Source organism: Pituophis catenifer, unplaced genomic scaffold (genome assembly GCF_029215685.1).
Source record: "Pituophis catenifer annectens isolate HBS135680 unplaced genomic scaffold, rPitCat1.0.hap2 SCAF_5, whole genome shotgun sequence".
In the NCBI taxonomy this organism is placed as follows: Eukaryota; Metazoa; Chordata; class Lepidosauria; order Squamata; family Colubridae; genus Pituophis; species Pituophis catenifer.
The window spans coordinates 103,176,384-103,193,647 of record NW_027256885.1 but is presented as its reverse complement, the minus strand read 5'-3'; the positions used below and the strand labels follow the sequence as shown (position 1 = coordinate 103,193,647).

Sequence of the window (17,264 nt, the reverse complement as noted above, 5' to 3'; positions counted from 1 at the left end):
TTTTTTTATATATATATATGAGGATATTCATTACTGATGGGGGCAGATGATGACTGAGGATTTTGAACAAACTGTTGCAACCGGGATGCTATGTTACCCTAATATGGATGATGGACTCAACAATCCAGTGGAAAGATATCAAAGAAGACATTATATGGATTATAAATTTAAAGTCATTGATTTTTTCTATATAACGGAATATATTTTTTTTAGCAGGGCGGGCAGTAGATTAAAGTTATTAAGAATTGTTGTGCATGGTAATTTTGTAGGAAAGTGGGTGGAAATAGGTTAGTTTACTGTTTGTTTAGTTTAAGAAAAGGGATGTTTAAGTGATATATTTAGGGGAGTGGAGGAAATGGATAGAGTTGAATAAATGTTAAATTAAGATTTATGGGGAAGGCTGCTTTGAAATGTCATATTAATATATACAAAAGATTAAATGTTAAAGTAGGATTTATTATATAGTCCTAAAGTGGAAGGTTATTTGAATTGTTATATATATAAGTATGGGGGAGGAGGAAAAAAGGCAGATTGTTGCTAGATTGGGAGTTATAATAATATTATTATGCTAAATTAGAAGTTATTATATAATGTTATTTTGAAACGTATGGTAAAAGGGGGAAGTAATAATATTAATAATATTACTAGCATGTAAGGGTCAGTATTTAGAGGAGGGAGTAAGGGGATGGTAAAATATTATATTATATAATCTGTTATGAATTAGGTTTTTTGTTGTGAAGAAGTCACAGGGGGGGATGGGTGGTGAGGGGGGGTTAGGGAGGAGGGGGGGGAGAAAAATGGGGGAAAAATTTTTATTTGAAAACTTTTTCAATAAAAAAAAAAAGAAAAAAAAAATCCTTTCATTCGGGCCACACAGACTCGCATGAGTTCAATTCGGCATTTGCGAAGCCATTCAGGATTCTGTTTTACTACTATTTGCCACTGGTCAATATGCTGAAATTGATCTGGGTGACCATAATCTGGGTCAGTCACAATTTGGTGCACTTTTGAAATGATGTCTAGATTAAAATTACCTTCGGGCTTCCATCCTACATTAAACGTTGGGCATTCATTTTCACAGAATTTCTTTAGGTCACCTGGATTGGCCTTAGGGTCTCCATAATCTCCACTAAAACCTCTCTCAAAATTACTCAACATACACTGAAGAGGTGTCCAAGGGACACTTCCTCCACCACCCATTTTCTAAGACACTGCCACTGACCTGTGGTGCCGGACGTTCCAACGGTCACCAACAGGAACTGCAATGACTTAACCACCCACACAATTCTTGGGCCTCCTTAGGATGCACTGATCCCAGACCCAGGGGGGTGATCAGGCCCCCTCTTCCATTCTCAAACCGAGTGGGGCTACAATTGTCACAATACTTGCCTGCAGGCATCTTCTTTTCAGCCGGCGTTGTTTCGTGGCTTCTTTTGATTCCGGTTGGGTTCTTGGATCGGTCAGTTGTCCACCGAATACCCCTGCAAGATGGCCCCATCTGGGCACAGGTCGGTCCATGCCGTCCTCAGCAAAATATCGCTCCGAGTCTCGGCAGAGTCGCCAGAAATGTTGCGGGAATAATGGGACTCAGACCTCGGAATCAAATGGAGTTGTATTTATTTGCGCAAAAGGTTCAGAGCAATAAAGCCGTAGCAACATCTGACCCCCCCTCTTACGGAACAACAAGCACTTATATACTTATCAAAAGCAGCAAAACGTGGAAATATAGCATATCAGCATTGATTGGTTATATTATTTATAGCCCCCTGTTGCTCTGTTAAAGAAACTAAATATCTTACTCCCCCTTCATACAGAATGAGGTCACAGGTGTCTTGCAGGAAGTACCTAAGTTTCCAGCAGCTCGTTGAATAACTGTGAACTTTGAGGTTTGACATTTTCCATCTCCTTCACACCTTTTATTATCTAAAAAGCAATCTTTTATGACCTTCTTTTTATTCTGCCTCAGGAGTGGATGCTTGCTGGAAGATAAAGCCAAGGGTAAGGGGACAGGGCTTAATCCCACCACTCTGCGGGCCAGATGCTTTGCATTGGCAGGCTGTATCTGGCCCGCGGGCCGTAGTTTGAGGATCCTTGGTCTAGTGGTTAAGTCAAAGGACTGGGAGAAAATAAGCATGGGTCCAGCCCAACCCAGTTGGGTGTCCTTCAGAGGTGGTATTCAGCAGGTTCTGACCAGTACTTGAGAACCGGTAGCAGAAAATTTGAGTAGTTTGGAGAACCGGTAAATACCACCTCTGACTGGCCCCACCCCCATCTATTCTCTGCCTCCCGAGTCCCAGCTGATCAGGAGGAAATGGAGATTTTACAGTATCCTTCCCCTGCCACACCCACCAAGCCACGCCCACCAAGCCAAGCCATGCCATGCCACGCCCACCAAGCCACGCCCACAGAACCGGTAGTAAAAAATTTTGAATCCCACCACTGGTGTCCTTGCTGCAAACTTCTCTCACCTACTTCATAAAATGTTGGCAAGAAAATTAAACATGCATGTTTCTGTAGTCATCAAGAATCAAAGGTGGCTCAGTGCACCACAACTTCAATCTTAACAGATATGAGTCAAATCTCATAAATGAATTTAAAAAACCTTTGAACTTTAGGTAATGTATTGGAAAGTGGGAAATTGTTGTGAAAATATTTATTATCTTATTTCAGCTCATTCTCCTTAAAAAAGTAAGTAAATAAGTAAATAAGCTTACTTTCCCTTATTTGAAAATAAGAAAATGCACAGCTCATTCTCCTTAAAAAATAACTTCTGACCAAAAAGTCTTGAAAGAGCAACTTTGATGTCTTTGTTTCTCATGTTGTAGATTAACAGATTCAACATAGATGGAATAATGGAATACATTATTGTTATTATGCAGTTTGGATGTGATTCACTGTCAGCTGTAGGTTTTAGGTAAGCAAGGCAACAACTAAACAAAAATATGAAGAAAACAACCAGATGTGGTAAGCAAGCCTTTTTTGTTCCTTGAACAGAAGGAATTCTCAGAACAGCAGAGAAGACATGTACATAAGTGTATGTCAGCGTTCCAAATTAGGCTCTCTTCCAGCGCTGACATAACAAGATGAACTTTTACCTAGTTTTGTATGTACAGATAGTGTTTCCTGGGAGACGAGGGTGGGGGCTACATTCCTGTGAAAAGAACGTGCCGGGAGGTAGAGATGGATCTGCATGATGGCCAATGGGACATTGGGGTTGGAGAGCGGAAGAGGAGGGGGTTGGAAGGAGGGGCCAGTTTGGCTGCCAAAAATGAAATCAGGAATGTCGGCTTTTTATGTTCTTAAATAAAAATGATTCATTAGAGAGATTGCGCTTGAAAATGAAACTTATTTAAGATAGCACCGAAACCTGACAGACAGCCAAACTCTCCTCCAAATCCAGGCTGGCTGAGTTTAAATCATCCCGTTCCCTCCCAGACATCTGGTCGGACGGACTATGGCTGAAGCCAAGCTCTCAGAGGAAAGCCTGCTTCAAGAAACGGGAGGAGCAGAAGCGGTCGTGATTCCAGCCAACTTGGAAAATACAAAGGTAAAAGATAAAGAAAAACCCCTAAGTGAATTGGGAAGGGCGAGCTGGGGATGGGAATGGCAGCAAAGCCCAGACAAGGCAGCACCTCCCCACCCCAGGATGAGAGACGAGGCAGAGGACTACCAACACCAAGGCTGGCCCTCCAAAGCTCAGCACAGAGAGGAGAGGGCAGAGAGGGAGGAACCACCCCAGTTCAGAGGGAAGTTCGATGGTGACCCAGACAACCTCGCCCAATTCCTCGATTCAGCTGAGATATACATAGAGCGGTTCGGACACCTCTACCCTTTCCCCAGAGCCCTAGTGAATGCTATCTCGGAAGGGCTGGAGGGAGAAGCAAAGAGGTGGTCAGCATCACTCTACAAATACAGGGCCCCCCAGCTACAAAATGCGGATGGGTTCTTGCAACTATTGAGAGCCCGTTATGAGGAGGAGGAGGAGGACCCCTATGTGGAAGACGAGCTCAGAAACCTAATGCAGAGGGGGAAGCCTATCAGAGAGCATATCCGTGAATTCAGGAGAGTCATTGGGACACTGCCTCCCCTACCAGAGCGATTGCTGGTGTATTTTTTTAGAACAAGCCTAGATAAAAGAATTTCCCAAGTGACTGCCTATCGTGACATCCCAAACCGACTCGCTGAATGGTTCCGGGTAGCGATAAAAGTCGACAGAGGGCTGCGGGCGAGTGACACGTCAAAACCACCAGAGGAAAAGGAGAGAGGCTGACCAGACCAGGGGCCACTCAACAGACAAGAAACCCCAACATCACAGCCCTCCTACAGACCAACTGCCCCACGGAGCCCACTGAAATGCTACAGATGTGGGGGAAGCGGCCACATAGCAGCAAGATGTGGAACGCCTAGACCGGGACCAGCTCCACCGCCCAAAGCACGACCGGAACGAGGGCCCAAGCGCGTCACCCACGTACCGCGGGAAGCTCCCCAAATCCCTGAGTTTTTCACTCATCTGACCGAAACCAGAGGAATCCCAGTGGAGGGAGATCAGTCCCCCGAACCCTATGACACGGAAGACGAAGGCGAGGATGACCCGATGGTGAGTGGACCCGTCCATCCTTTTCTTTTCCCCATACGCCTAACAGCCCCCAAAACAGGGGCCCAAGAGACTTTCCAAGCCCTAATAGACTCGGGTAGCACACGGTGCCTAATCAACCTACCCACAGTTCTAAAATTGGGAATCCGAGCTAAACAGCTCAAACAACCAATTCGCTTCGAGCAAGTTGATGGGTCCCTAGTGGGAGGAACATATGCCACACATTTGACTGAACCCGTGAGACTAGAACTCGCAGATCACTGGGAGACGATCCGCTTCATAATAGCCCCCAAGATGACAGAACCAGTCATATTGGGACTCTCATGGCTCGACAAATGGGGCCCAATCATTTGGTGGCAAGAGGGAACCCGCAGGCTGAGAATAGCAAAGGGGCCCCAACCCCTGCCGCCCCGACCAGAAGAATTCCCTCCCACGCTGAAACCTCAAAGCAGCCCTCCACTACAGAAGAAAACACCACCAACACAAGGGTCCCTCCCAGAAGGTGCAGCAAAGCAATTGGCAGTCGCACCCACCACCGCTTGTAACGCAAACCAGATCCCAAGGGAGTACCAAGACCTTGCGGGGGTATTCAGCGAGGCCGAGTGTGACATTCTGCCCCCCCACCGCGAGACCGATTGTGCCATCGAGATTATCCCAGGAGCGAAACTACCCAAACCTAAAATGTATGCCATGACGCCCCGAGAAATGCAGGAAATGCGGGACTACATAGACAAAAACTTACAAAGGGGATTTATTGAGCCAGTGAAACCAAGGGTAGCGGCGCCGGTCATGTTTAAAGAGAAAAAGGACGGCTCCATGAGACTGGTAGTCGACTTTCGAAGTATCAACACTGTTTGCGTACACAACTTGTACCCCCTCCCCCTCATGAAAGACATGTTAGCCCACCTAGCTAAAGGGAAGGTTTTCACCAAACTAGACCTTCGAGAAGCTTATTACCGAGTACGCATAAGGGCAGGAGATGAATGGAAAACAGCATTCAACTGCCCCCTGGGTAGTTTCCAGTTTAAAGTAATGCCTTTTGGATTGCAAGGAGCCCCGGCAGTGTTCATGCAGTTAATAAACGAAGTCTTACATGAACACCTTTACAAAGGGGTCCTCGTCTACCTGGATGATATTCTTATCTACACGGAGACCATAGACGAACACATACCCCTCGTCCGCCAAGTACTGAAAAAACTGCTACGGGCAAACCTATATGTCAAACTGCCAAAATGCGATTTCCACCAATCACGGCTAGACTACCTGGGCTACCGAGTATCAAATGAGGGGATAGAGATGGACCCAGCCAAGGTCCAATCAGTTCTACAATGGCAGCCCCCTCGCACCCGCAGACAACTGCAAAGTTTTCTAGGCTTTGCGAACTTCTACAGACAATTCATCCCCTCGTTCGCGAAGATTGCCAAACCTTTGACGGACCTCCTAAAGACAGGAAGCCCAGCGATGAAACCTCGCCCGGGACAACCCCTACAGTGGGACCTGACCTGCCAACAGGCATTTGAGATGCTAAAAGGACTGTTCGCGAAAGAACCTGTCTTAAAACACCCGGATCCGGAACAGCCTTTTGTCATCCAAGCAGACGCAAGTGATGTGGCAGTAGGAGCCGTGTTACTCCAAAAGAACAACCAAGGTGATCTACAACCCTGCACCTACACCTCCCGCAAACTCACCGATACGGAGAGGCGATGGGCGGCGTGGGAGAAGGAAGCGTTTGCAGTAAGGTGGGCCTTGTTGACCTGGTGGCACCTTCTAGAGGGAGGCCAGAAACCATTTGAAGTCTGGACTGATCATAAAAACCTAGAGGCTCTAAAAACCCCACGAAAACTGTCGCCCAGGCAAGTGCGGTGGGCACAATACTTCAATCGTTTCAATTTCGAGCTTAAGCACATCCCAGGAGGGAGAAATTTCCTGGCTGATGCCCTCTCCCGGATGCCCCAATACAACAGTGAGCGGGAGCAGGTAGTGAATGCCATCATCCCCTCCACCCAAGCTGCGGCCCAAGTGATCACCAGACGGCAACGACGTGACCAGCAAGGCCAACTTGCAAGTGACTTAACTGCAAAATTAAAAAATGAAACGCTGACTGACCCCTGGTATCGGGACAATCAACATCTCTTGACAAAAAGAGATGAACTAGCATGGAGGGGGACAAAACTCTATGTCCCACAGAGTTTACGCATCCTGATTCTCAAGAGGAGCCACGACGTTAAACCAGCAGGACACTTCGGGTTCCTAAAGACTCTGCACCTAGTACGAAGGCAGTTCTGGTGGCCACACATGAGAAAGGACGTAGACAGTTATGTAAAAAGCTGCACCATTTGTGCCACGATGAAGACAAGGCCAGGGTGCCCGCCTGGATTGTTGCAACCAGTAGCTGAGCCAACAAGACCATGGGAGGAGATTGCAATGGACTTTATAGTAGACCTACCGAGGAGCAGTGGAAATACAGTGATCTGGACTGTAATAGACTTATTCTCCAAACAGGCACACTTCATACCTTGTAGTGGACTGCCTTCAGCCCGTCAGTTATCCAAACTGTTCCTGAAACACATTTACCACCTACATGGAGTCCCCAGGAGAATCATTTCCGACAGAGGGGTCCAGTTCACAGCAAAGTTCTGGAGGGAGTTTCTACGATCCATAGGTTCATCCCAAGGGCTCAGCTCAGCATTTCACCCGAGCACCAATGGGGGGGCAGAAAGACTGAACGCTATGATAGAACAGTATTTAAGATGCTACGTCGACTACCAGCAGTCCAATTGGGCAGACCTCCTATCTTTTGCGGAGGTTGCATATAATAATGCTGTCCACAGCAGCACGGGGCTAACCCCGTTCAAAATAGTGAGTGGCATGGATTTTGTTCCCATGCCAGAATACCCGAGGGAGCCCCCTTCCTCAGTCAGTTTGACCGACTGGATGGCAATGTTGAGACAAACTTGGGAAAATGTTAAGAGGGCGCTGGCAAAGGCAGCTCAATCTTATAAGGACCAAGCAGACAAGCACCGAACTCCCCAAAGACCATTTCAGCTGGGAGAGAAAGTTTACCTCTCCACCAAGTACTTGAGACTTAGACTCCCGAGCAGGAAATTGGGCCCAAAATTTATAGGACCATTTCCTATAATAAAAATAATCAACCCCGTTACAGTGCAATTGCAGTTGCCACGGCTTTTGGGGAAAATTCACCCCGTTTTTCACAGTAGCCTTCTAAAACCTGTAGTGGGGTCTACTTTAAGGCCAACTCCACGTGAACCCCCTGGGCCCCTGGTTGTTGGGGGCCAAACGCACTATGAGGTGCAGCGGATTCTTGATTCAAGATGGCACAGGGGGCGCCTCCAGTACTTAATTAAATGGAAGGGTTACCCATTGTCAGAGGCTTCCTGGGTGAAGAGCGCAAACATCCAAGCTGATCGCCTTATAGCAAAATTCCATGCAGACCACCCGGGAAAGCCGGGAGGGGGGGGGCACAGCCGGGGAGGGGCTGATGAGACTAATCTTGTTGTGTTTTCCCTATGGGATAGGTGATGTCGCAGAAGTGAAGGAAGAGGGGCCGGATGTCAGCGTTCCAAATTAGGCTCTCTTCCAGCGCTGACATAACAAGATGAACTTTTACCTAGTTTTGTATGTACAGATAGTGTTTCCTGGGAGACGAGGGTGGGGGCTACATTCCTGTGAAAAGAACGTACCGGGAGGTAGAGATGGATCTGCATGATGGCCAATGGGACATTGGGGTTGGAGAGCGGAAGAGGAGGGGGTTGGAAGGAGGGGCCAGTTTGGCTGCCAAAAATGAAATCAGGAATGTCGGCTTTTTATGTTCTTAAATAAAAATGATTCATTAGAGAGATTGCGCTTGAAAATGAAACTTATTTAAGATAGCACCGAAACCTGACAGTGTACATGTGACAAAGGCAAAACAACCAATTGCTAACATAGCACTGAAAATTTGAAATCCAGTTTCAGATACATATAAATTGGAACAGACAATCTTAAGTAAATATGGGACTTCACAGAACTGGTTTATAGTATTAGAGCAGAAAGGAGTCATAAAAGTGACAGTAGTAATGTAAAGAAGCATTGAGAAGGCTGGCAGACCATACAGCAGCAATCATCTTGGTACAGGCCTTCTTGTTCATTATCATTTCATATTGTAAAGGGTTACAAATGGCAATATATTGATCATAGGCCATGACAGTAAGGAGGGAAATATCACAGCTCAGGAAAAACAACAAAAGCATGACTTGGGCAACACATCCAGAATGAGAAATAGTTCTTATATTTATAAGAAAATCAAAAAGAGTTTTAGGAATAATGACTGAAACTGAACCAATATATTGCATGGCTAAATTCATCAGAAAGAAATACATGGGGGTGTAAAGGTGATGGTCACAAACAACAGCAGAGATGATGAGAAGATTCCATGTTACTTTCATTAAATAGAGTATCAGTAGCAAAGCCACATGCATAATCTGTAGCTCCCAAATCTTTGAGAATTCCCAGAGAAGAAACTCAGAAGTATAATTATCCATTCTTAAACATTACATCCTAGAAGAAAAGGAAAAAGAATTGTTAAAATATTTCCTATCCAGTACAGTTTGGAGTGATTTGCAGAATGATGGATCAGCTTTTAGTGAAGATCATATTAATACCTGGTTCTAAAAATGTATTAAAACATTCTGAGTATTATGAAATTGTGTTTCTTAAAATTCAGGGTGATTACTCTTAAAGATAATTAACCACTGTCAATCAAGTCTTAAGGTTTTACTTTATAGTCTTGGGCTTAGAGATATTTGAATTTATGTGTTCATTTACACTAACTTCATTAGAAATAGGAGCCTAAAGCTTTCTGGTTGGCGTCGCAGCGGGACAGTCAAAGACAAGAGGAATCAACAAGAGAAGAGACCTATGTACAGCAAGAAGGAGAAGTCGAGAGAGCAGAATGAGAAGGAGCAAGAGCAAGAGCAAAGGACCAAAGACATCAGAACAACTAGACACAAGAACAGGTTTTTCCCGAACACCATCACTCTGCTAAACAAATAATTCCCTCAACACTGTCAAACTAGTTAAGTCTGCATTACTATTAATCTTTTCATCGTTCCCATCACCCATCTCCTCCCAGTTATGACTGTATGACTGCAACCTTGTTGCTGGTATCCTTAAGATTTATATTAACTGATTCCCTATGACTATCATTAAGTGTTGTACCTTATGATTCTTGACAAATGTATCTTTTCTTTTATGTACACCGAGAGCGTATACACCAAGACAAATTCCTTGAGTGTCCAATCACACTTGGCCAATAAAGAATTCAATTCAATTCAATTCAATTCAATTCAATTCAATTCAATTCAATTCAATTCAATTCAATTCAATTCAATTCAATTTATAAGTAAAGGAGATGGAAAGGGAAAGCGAGATGTTGTCAATAAACATAAATGGATTTAATTCCCCCATAAAAAGGAAAATATATATATATACATGATTACAAAAGCTAAAAGTAGACATAATTTGCCTTCAGGAAACTCACAAAAAGCAACACAGTAAACTATTGGAGTGTCCTAAAATTGGGAAGCTATATTTCTCTTCAGCACAACAAAAGAAAAGAGGGGTAGCCTTATATATTAAAGAAACAATAAAATCCAAACAAATATATACGGATGAAGAAGGAAGAATTTTAATAGTGGAGATTGTGATGAACCAGAACCAGATACTTTTGATAGCAATATATGCACCAAATATTAAACAAGAAGAATTTTATCAAAAATTACGTAAGATATTAGTAATAGAATATGAAAACATTTGTGCAGTGGTGGGATTCAGCCAGTTCAGGCCGGTTTGGGCGAACCGGTAGTAAAAATTCTGGTTGGCTCTGCCCTGCCCTGCCCTGCCCCACCCCTATTGATCAGCCTCACATGCCTTAAAGTCACACCGCGGCATAGCTGCAGCTGCTCTTTGGCTCCCTTGCCTCGACCACGTGGCCACGCTGCACAGCCTGCTTGCCTGCCTTTGCCGTGGCCTATGACACGGCATCCTCCCGCTCATCTTGGCCTACTCTCGAATGCCTGCATTGCTGCTCCAAATGATCTGCCATTTCAGGCTCAAACGGCCTACCGCCACCGCCGCATTGCCACCCCGAAGGGCCTGCCACCGCCACCGCAATGCCAGTGGAGCCGAGTCCAGCCCTCGGAGGGGAAGGGTCTCTGCTGCTTCAGGGTGGCTCTCCTCACCCCTTCCTCCTCCTCCCCCTTCCCCAGGGAAGGGAAAAGGCAAAAGCAAAGGATTTCCAGCCCTGAAGCTGGTTACCTGGGGGTGGAGGGGTGGGGCTAACCCCCTTCTCTTGGCAAGGCTGAAAAGGAATAGAGATGGGAGCGGGGGTGGGAGGCAAACGAGCAGAGGCTTCACAAGCAAGCGGGAATAAAGGGGTCATTCTCAACGAGCAGGAGGCACCTCCAGTTAAACACACCTCTCCGAGATTCAGCGGATACCCCGCGCACACATGCACCCCAACTCAATCTGCCAGGGTGATGCGGCCATCATCAAAGCAGCATGGGGTTCAGAGCGACGCTTCTCCCAAATAAGTTCTGGGGAACCAAGCCCAAACCCGTGCAAACCCGCTGCCCCTTCCAGAGCCAAGAAAACTCCCATTCAAACCAGTGCCGCTTCACTCTCAGGAGGTGGGGGGGCAGAGAAAGAGAATGAATGGGAGAAAAGAAAAACTTGGGGGACGAGGAAGGGAGATCGAGAGGAAATGGGGGAAGAGGGTCTCTATACCCTCCTCCCAGACGGGCCACAATGTTGAAAAGCTTCTGATTGCTCTCTCTCACTCTCTCATTCTTTCTTTCTCTCTCTCCTCCCATTCATCTTTTTCTTTTCTTTCCACCCGCGGAAGCATCCTAGGCAGGCAAAAGGAGTGTGAAACAAAAGATAGACCCAAGAAATGGGGAGGGGGGGAGGAGAAGTAAGGAGCAAACTCACCCCAAATGCCATCTCCAAACAACTTGCCCTGGGGGCGGGATGGGAACCCAGGCATCTCACTCCAGGACAATCGGGGCAAGCGAGCAAGCGAGCATAGAGCATAGAGGCTTGCCATTCCGGTGCATAGAGAAGATGCACTGGAATGGCAAGCCTTGTTAGCTGGTGTTAAAATCTCTTACTCTGAACAATTTTCTCAGGAGTCTATACAGGATTTAGATGGGACTTCCCTCCTTTTTGAGAAGGCCAATTTTGTGTGTGATGACACCTCAATCCATTGCAACAACCCTACAACTTCTGTTTGTATAAATCAAATTTCCTGATGAGCTGCAAAAGATGAGGACCAGTGCAAGAAAAACACCTTAAGTATTATGTCATGGAATGTAGCTGGGTGATACCGATTTAGAGGCCTAAATTATCCTGATCCTCTGATAGATAAGGATATCATTTTGGTGCAAGAGGCCTGGACCACGGATGACCTTCTGTTAAATGGTTATCACTCGCATAAGCTAGAAGCAAGGCCAGGCAGAGGCCCAGGAAGACTGAAGGGAGGGCTGGGTATTTTCATTTCTATCAACTTGAGAGCAGAGCCCACTCTTATTGCCCCACTAAAACATATGGCTATGGCCCGTCTCCTCAAGATGGACTCAGTCCTGCTCTTAATAAGTAATGTCTTCCACTCATCCCCTTCACGTACCCGAACCAGATTGTAAGCGCTGCGCGGGTCCAACTTGGTAAACACGGTAGCTTCCCGAAGTCTTTCTAGGAGTTCAGGAATCAAGGGTAAAGGGTACCTGTTATGCACCGTAATGGTGTTCAGCTAACAGTAATCGCAGCACAGATGCAAGTCTCCAGTTTTCTTCTTGACAAAGAGGACCGGAGCGGACAAGGGCGATGACGAGGGCCGAATAAAACCCCAGGCCAAGTTTTTGTCCACAAATTCCCTTAACGCAGCCAATTCAGGGTCCAACATAGAATACAACCTCCCTGCAGGGAGTGGTGCGTCTGGGATTAAGTCAATGGGACAATCGTATGACCGGTGTGGGGGCAATTGGTCCGCCTCTTTCTCACTAAAAATGTCCACAAAGTCCAAGAGGTCGATAAAAATTTGGTGGGTGATGCAGAACATTCTGAAAAAAAGGTTGAAATTTACTCCTCAATTGTTTTTACTGGGTATAACGATGGATTGTACAGTATTAGAGACTAAATTGATTTTGAACTTAATATCAGCAGCAAGGCTGTTGGTAGCGCAATACTGGAAGAAGGACTTTTTGCCTACTATTGAAGAGTGGATACTGAAAGTAACGAACTTAGCAGAAATGGCGAAAATCTCAGCGTATTTGAAGGACTATACACAAGAAAGATACGTATCGGAATGGAGAAGATGGATTGATTATATTCAAAATAAGTATCAGACAAGAAAATATCAAATAGCTTATGAATGAACGTTAAGTATTAGAAGTATTATGTTATCTATAGTGGAGTTAAGGTTTCGGGGGGGGGGGTTAGTAGTCTGAGGATAGATAGGTTAATTTAGCTTATGATTGTTAATTGAAATACCCTGTATTTTGCTCTGGGAAGTCTGGGGGGGAGGGGAGGGAAAGGGTGAGGGGAATATTGGGGGGGGGATTCTTTTTTTTGTAAAACTTTTCAATAAAAAAAAAAGTCCAAGAGGTCGGCCGGCAAAGAAACCACAGGTGGACCCTGCACCTGGCCTGCGCAGTCTTGGTGAGTATGATCCACACATTGCAGGCTCGGGAACAACATGAAATTCTGGGACCAAAGGATGTGTGGATCATGAGTCCAAAGCCAAGCCAGCCTCAAAACCAAAGGAAAATGTAATCTGGACGTGACATAAAATTGGATGACCTCCTCATGCTTACCGATGGTCAGATGCATGGGTTGAGTGACGGCCTTAATCGGCCCGGACAGAAGCACCCGACCATCAATGGTCTCCATGACCATGGGAGGATCCACTGGACACAGGGGAACGTCAAAGTGATTAGCAAACGCCTCATCCATGAAATTGGTCATCGTGCCGGAGTCCACCAAAGCATGAGCCGGGATCCCTTGGGGGTTATTGGCAATGAAAACTTTGGTGTTCAAAATCAAATGACGAGGGGGTCCGGAATCCACCTCCACAGGGCGTGAGCCAGTGTTGGTACGTGCCCAACCCAGGGTCTCCCCTAGATTGTGGTCTGGCCGTTTCCCAACAGGGTAGACTGTGACTGTGGTGGAGGGCCAGGAGCCGATGCCTTGCGTCGCTTCTTGGGGCAAGAGGCGGCGAACTGTCCAGGCTCCCCACAATAAAAGCACAACCCCCCTGCCCGTCATCTGTCCTTCTCAGCTACGGACAGGCAGGGTCTGGCTGCCACCGATTTCCATGGGCTCCTCCCTTGGAGCCAAAGCCTCATGTACAACTGGGTTCACACGGGGTTCCTGGTTGGCACGACGAGAGGGCTGCTGCTGTAACCTCGCATCAATTCTGAGGCACAGACGAACTAGCTCGTTAAGAGTCGGAAAAATGTCCACTCTAGCCAACTCATCCTGTAACGCCTCCGACAAACCCTCCTGGAATACATCCGAAAGTGCTGCCTCGTTCCAGGCTGAGTCCTGGCTTAGCAAACGGAATTTGCTAACATATTTCTGTAGGGGTAGCCGGCCTTGCTTCAAGGACTTCAACCGTCTGGTGGATGTTTGTGCTTTGATAGGGTCCTCATACATTTGCTGCAAGTGTTCACAAAACCCCCGAAAGTCATTAAGCAATGGACTGTTCTGGACCAATGGGGGCGTGGCCCAACGAGCTGCAGAGCCGGAGAGCAGGCTGATAATGAATCTGACTTTATCACGGTCATTGGGAAAATCCTCAGCTTGCAAACTCATAAATAAATTGCATTGTCCAAGGAAAGCCGGGAACATTTCCAAATTACCAGCAAACTTATCTGCCACAGCTACCGGGCAGTTTCGAGGAGGAGGAGGAGGAGGAGGAGGAGGAGGAGGAGGAGGAGGAGGAGGAGGAGATGAAGCCATTTGGGCTTGAAGTTGAGCCATCTGGCCAGCTATCACAGCTAACTGCTGCCGAAGCTGCGCATTCTCTTCCCTCAGCTGCTCCATCATAATCAAGGTTTGTATGTGTGTTTTCAGGCAGGGAACAAACTGTTCTGCCCCATCTACAGACCCAAAGAACGCAGCACACACAAAGTCTGTACAAACCTTAGTTTACTAAATTAAATCAGTCTTTTTCAAACAAAGGCTGTTAATTAACTTTCTTAACAGCCTACAAGAATCCAAAGAATAAATAATCATTTCTGGGCAGAAAGCCCAGAAGCAATTTGCAGGACACTGATAAAAGAACTAAGATCCAGATGCGAAGGAGAGTGAACTAAGTTGTTCCCTGCAAATTGCCTCAGTCGTCGTCCGTCCTTAAATAGGCTAAGGGAGTGGCTAATTAGCCTCAAGCCTTACTCTCGAGGAGACCTCATCCTGAGGAGCCACTCCTGCCTTTTGGCAGCTCTGCGTGCCCGTGCATCGAGAAGAGGCTCCCCTCTTCTTCCTCTTCACCCATGAAAGCTTCTGGAGGTTCTGAAGGCCCTGGCTGAATCCCTGCCTCTGGCACCACATCTTCTCCAGCCTCCTCATTGTCCGACTCAAATGCCAGCTGCACAAGCTGCTGGCGCAGCACCACACCAGCCTCCTCGCTGTCGGAATCAGCTACTAGCTGCACAGGCCACTGACAGGCCACAACACTCTGTAGCAAGTGTCCTAAAGGAACGGAGATTTGCATTTGATATCAGTCCTCTGCTGAGGACTGGGAGAATTATTATCAGTGTTTGTTTGCTTCCACAGAACCTGTAGAGAAACTGTCTTTAAGCAGTGATTTAGTAAACCCTAGAACTGCGGAGCTGGCAGCAGATTCAGACAGTGAGCTGGCTGGGGAGGAACATGGGCCAGTCCTGGAGTCTGGGGAAGGCTCGGACAAGGGCTGTGCATCGGAGGCAGAGATGGGGCCAGGGCCATCTGGGAGCTATGTGCAGATTCCGGAGCCTCCAAAGTCGGACATCAGAGAGGCAGAGGAACAGGGGGAGCCTGTTCCTAGTGCACGCATGTGCAGAGCTGCCAGAAGGCAAGAACAGTTAAAACAAAAGGGACGACTCGGGAGTAAGGCTTGGAGATGATTGGCCTGTCCCATAAGACATAAAGGAAGAGCAAAGACACGTGGGCCTTTGCAGGAAGCAACGTTGTGGATGGTGTCGGTTTGTACTTTGAAGCTCCATTTTTGAATCTGTGTTTCCATGTGAGTAGTAAGAGTACATATCATTTTTTTAGTGAGTGTTAGCTCCGCCCCTTTTGTGATGTCATCTCCCCCCTTCGGAGGACGGTTGGTTTGAGGAGTTGGTAGCCCCGCCCATTTTTGTGATGTCACTTCCGGACCCCCGCCCTTGGAGGACTTGTTTTAGGACTCCTTAGATCCGCCTATTTTGTGACAGCATTTCCGCCCCCCCCGTCCCACCCTTGGAGGACCATGACACCATAACCCCTCGCCCTCCTGTCTGACTCTCAACCCCTTTTACAGGAAGTAGCACAACATCACTTCCAGGGTCCCCCCTCCCTCCCTCAGAGGACTGTGATCTCATAAACCATCAGCTCCTTTTACAGGAAGTAGTGAGGGCTGACTGCTGTTTGAACAGGGGGGTTGGGTGCAAAAATTAATTTAAAAAGTCTGTTTACACACACAGCATGGTGGAAAGACTTTATCAATGTAAATGTAAACATTGTTGAGGGTAAAACTGCCCTCTGCAAAGTGGTGCAATGGACCAGACAGCGAATAGATACGTTGCTTAGCAAAACACACAGATACTCACAGACTCTGAACGTTTAAAGAAAAATAAACAGTCTTTACTTGTAGTAAAACAAAACAAACTTGGTTTCTCAAAACAAAGATAACACTTCTTCAAATAATCACGGTTCAACACAAAAACATAGTTTGCTTACAATTCCAGTTCTCTTCAGTAACACAGACACAGTTCCTTTCAGCAGTTCAACCTTCTAATAGCAGGAGCAGAAGTGAATGAACTTCCTGCCTTCTTTTATGTCTGCTTAGCACAGACTTAAAATACTCTTATTGGCTTGGTACCATTCATCAGATGGAAGTTCTTTCTGGATGTCCTGGGCAATGCCTGTGGCTTGTGTTGTTCTATGGGTTGTATAGGAGACCGGTTGGGTGATCTGATCCCCTGTGACTGGTTTTGGAATGAGAGCCTGTACCACCTGTTCTCGTTCACTAGAGTATTGAGGTTTATGGGACAAGGCATCAGCCAGGAAATTCTTTCCTCCAGGGATATATTTCAGGCTGAAATTGAACCGTCGGAAATACATGGCCCACCTGACCTGCTTGGGCGAGAGTCGATGGGGGGGGTTTGGAGGGTTTCCAGATTCTTGTGGTCGGTCCAGACCTTGAATGGTAAGCCCCCCCCTTCCAGCAGATGTCACCACGTCAATAATGCCCATCGTACCGCAAATGCCTCCTTCTCCCAGATAGCCCACCTGCGTTCAGTGTCGCTTAATTTCTGGGATGTGTAAGCACACGGTTGCAATCTCCCCTGGTCATTGACTTGCAAGAGGACCGCTGCTACGGCTACATCGCTGGCATCAGCCTGTATCACAAATGGCTTCGCCGGGTCTGGAT

The 17,264-nt window shown here is 46.6% G+C and overlaps 1 protein-coding gene across 1 annotated transcript; it reads right to left on the bottom strand.

Annotated features, from left to right (window-relative positions):
* Positions 1 to 1,962: 1,962 nt before the first annotated feature.
* LOC139317757 (olfactory receptor 14C36-like) lies at positions 1,963 to 9,135 on the bottom strand. Its single transcript, XM_070944823.1, is given in 4 exon segments — positions 1,963 to 1,979; positions 2,776 to 3,038; positions 8,509 to 8,669; positions 8,671 to 9,135. Coding segments are annotated over 4 exon segments (906 nt in total).
* Positions 9,136 to 17,264: the final 8,129 nt, after the last annotated feature.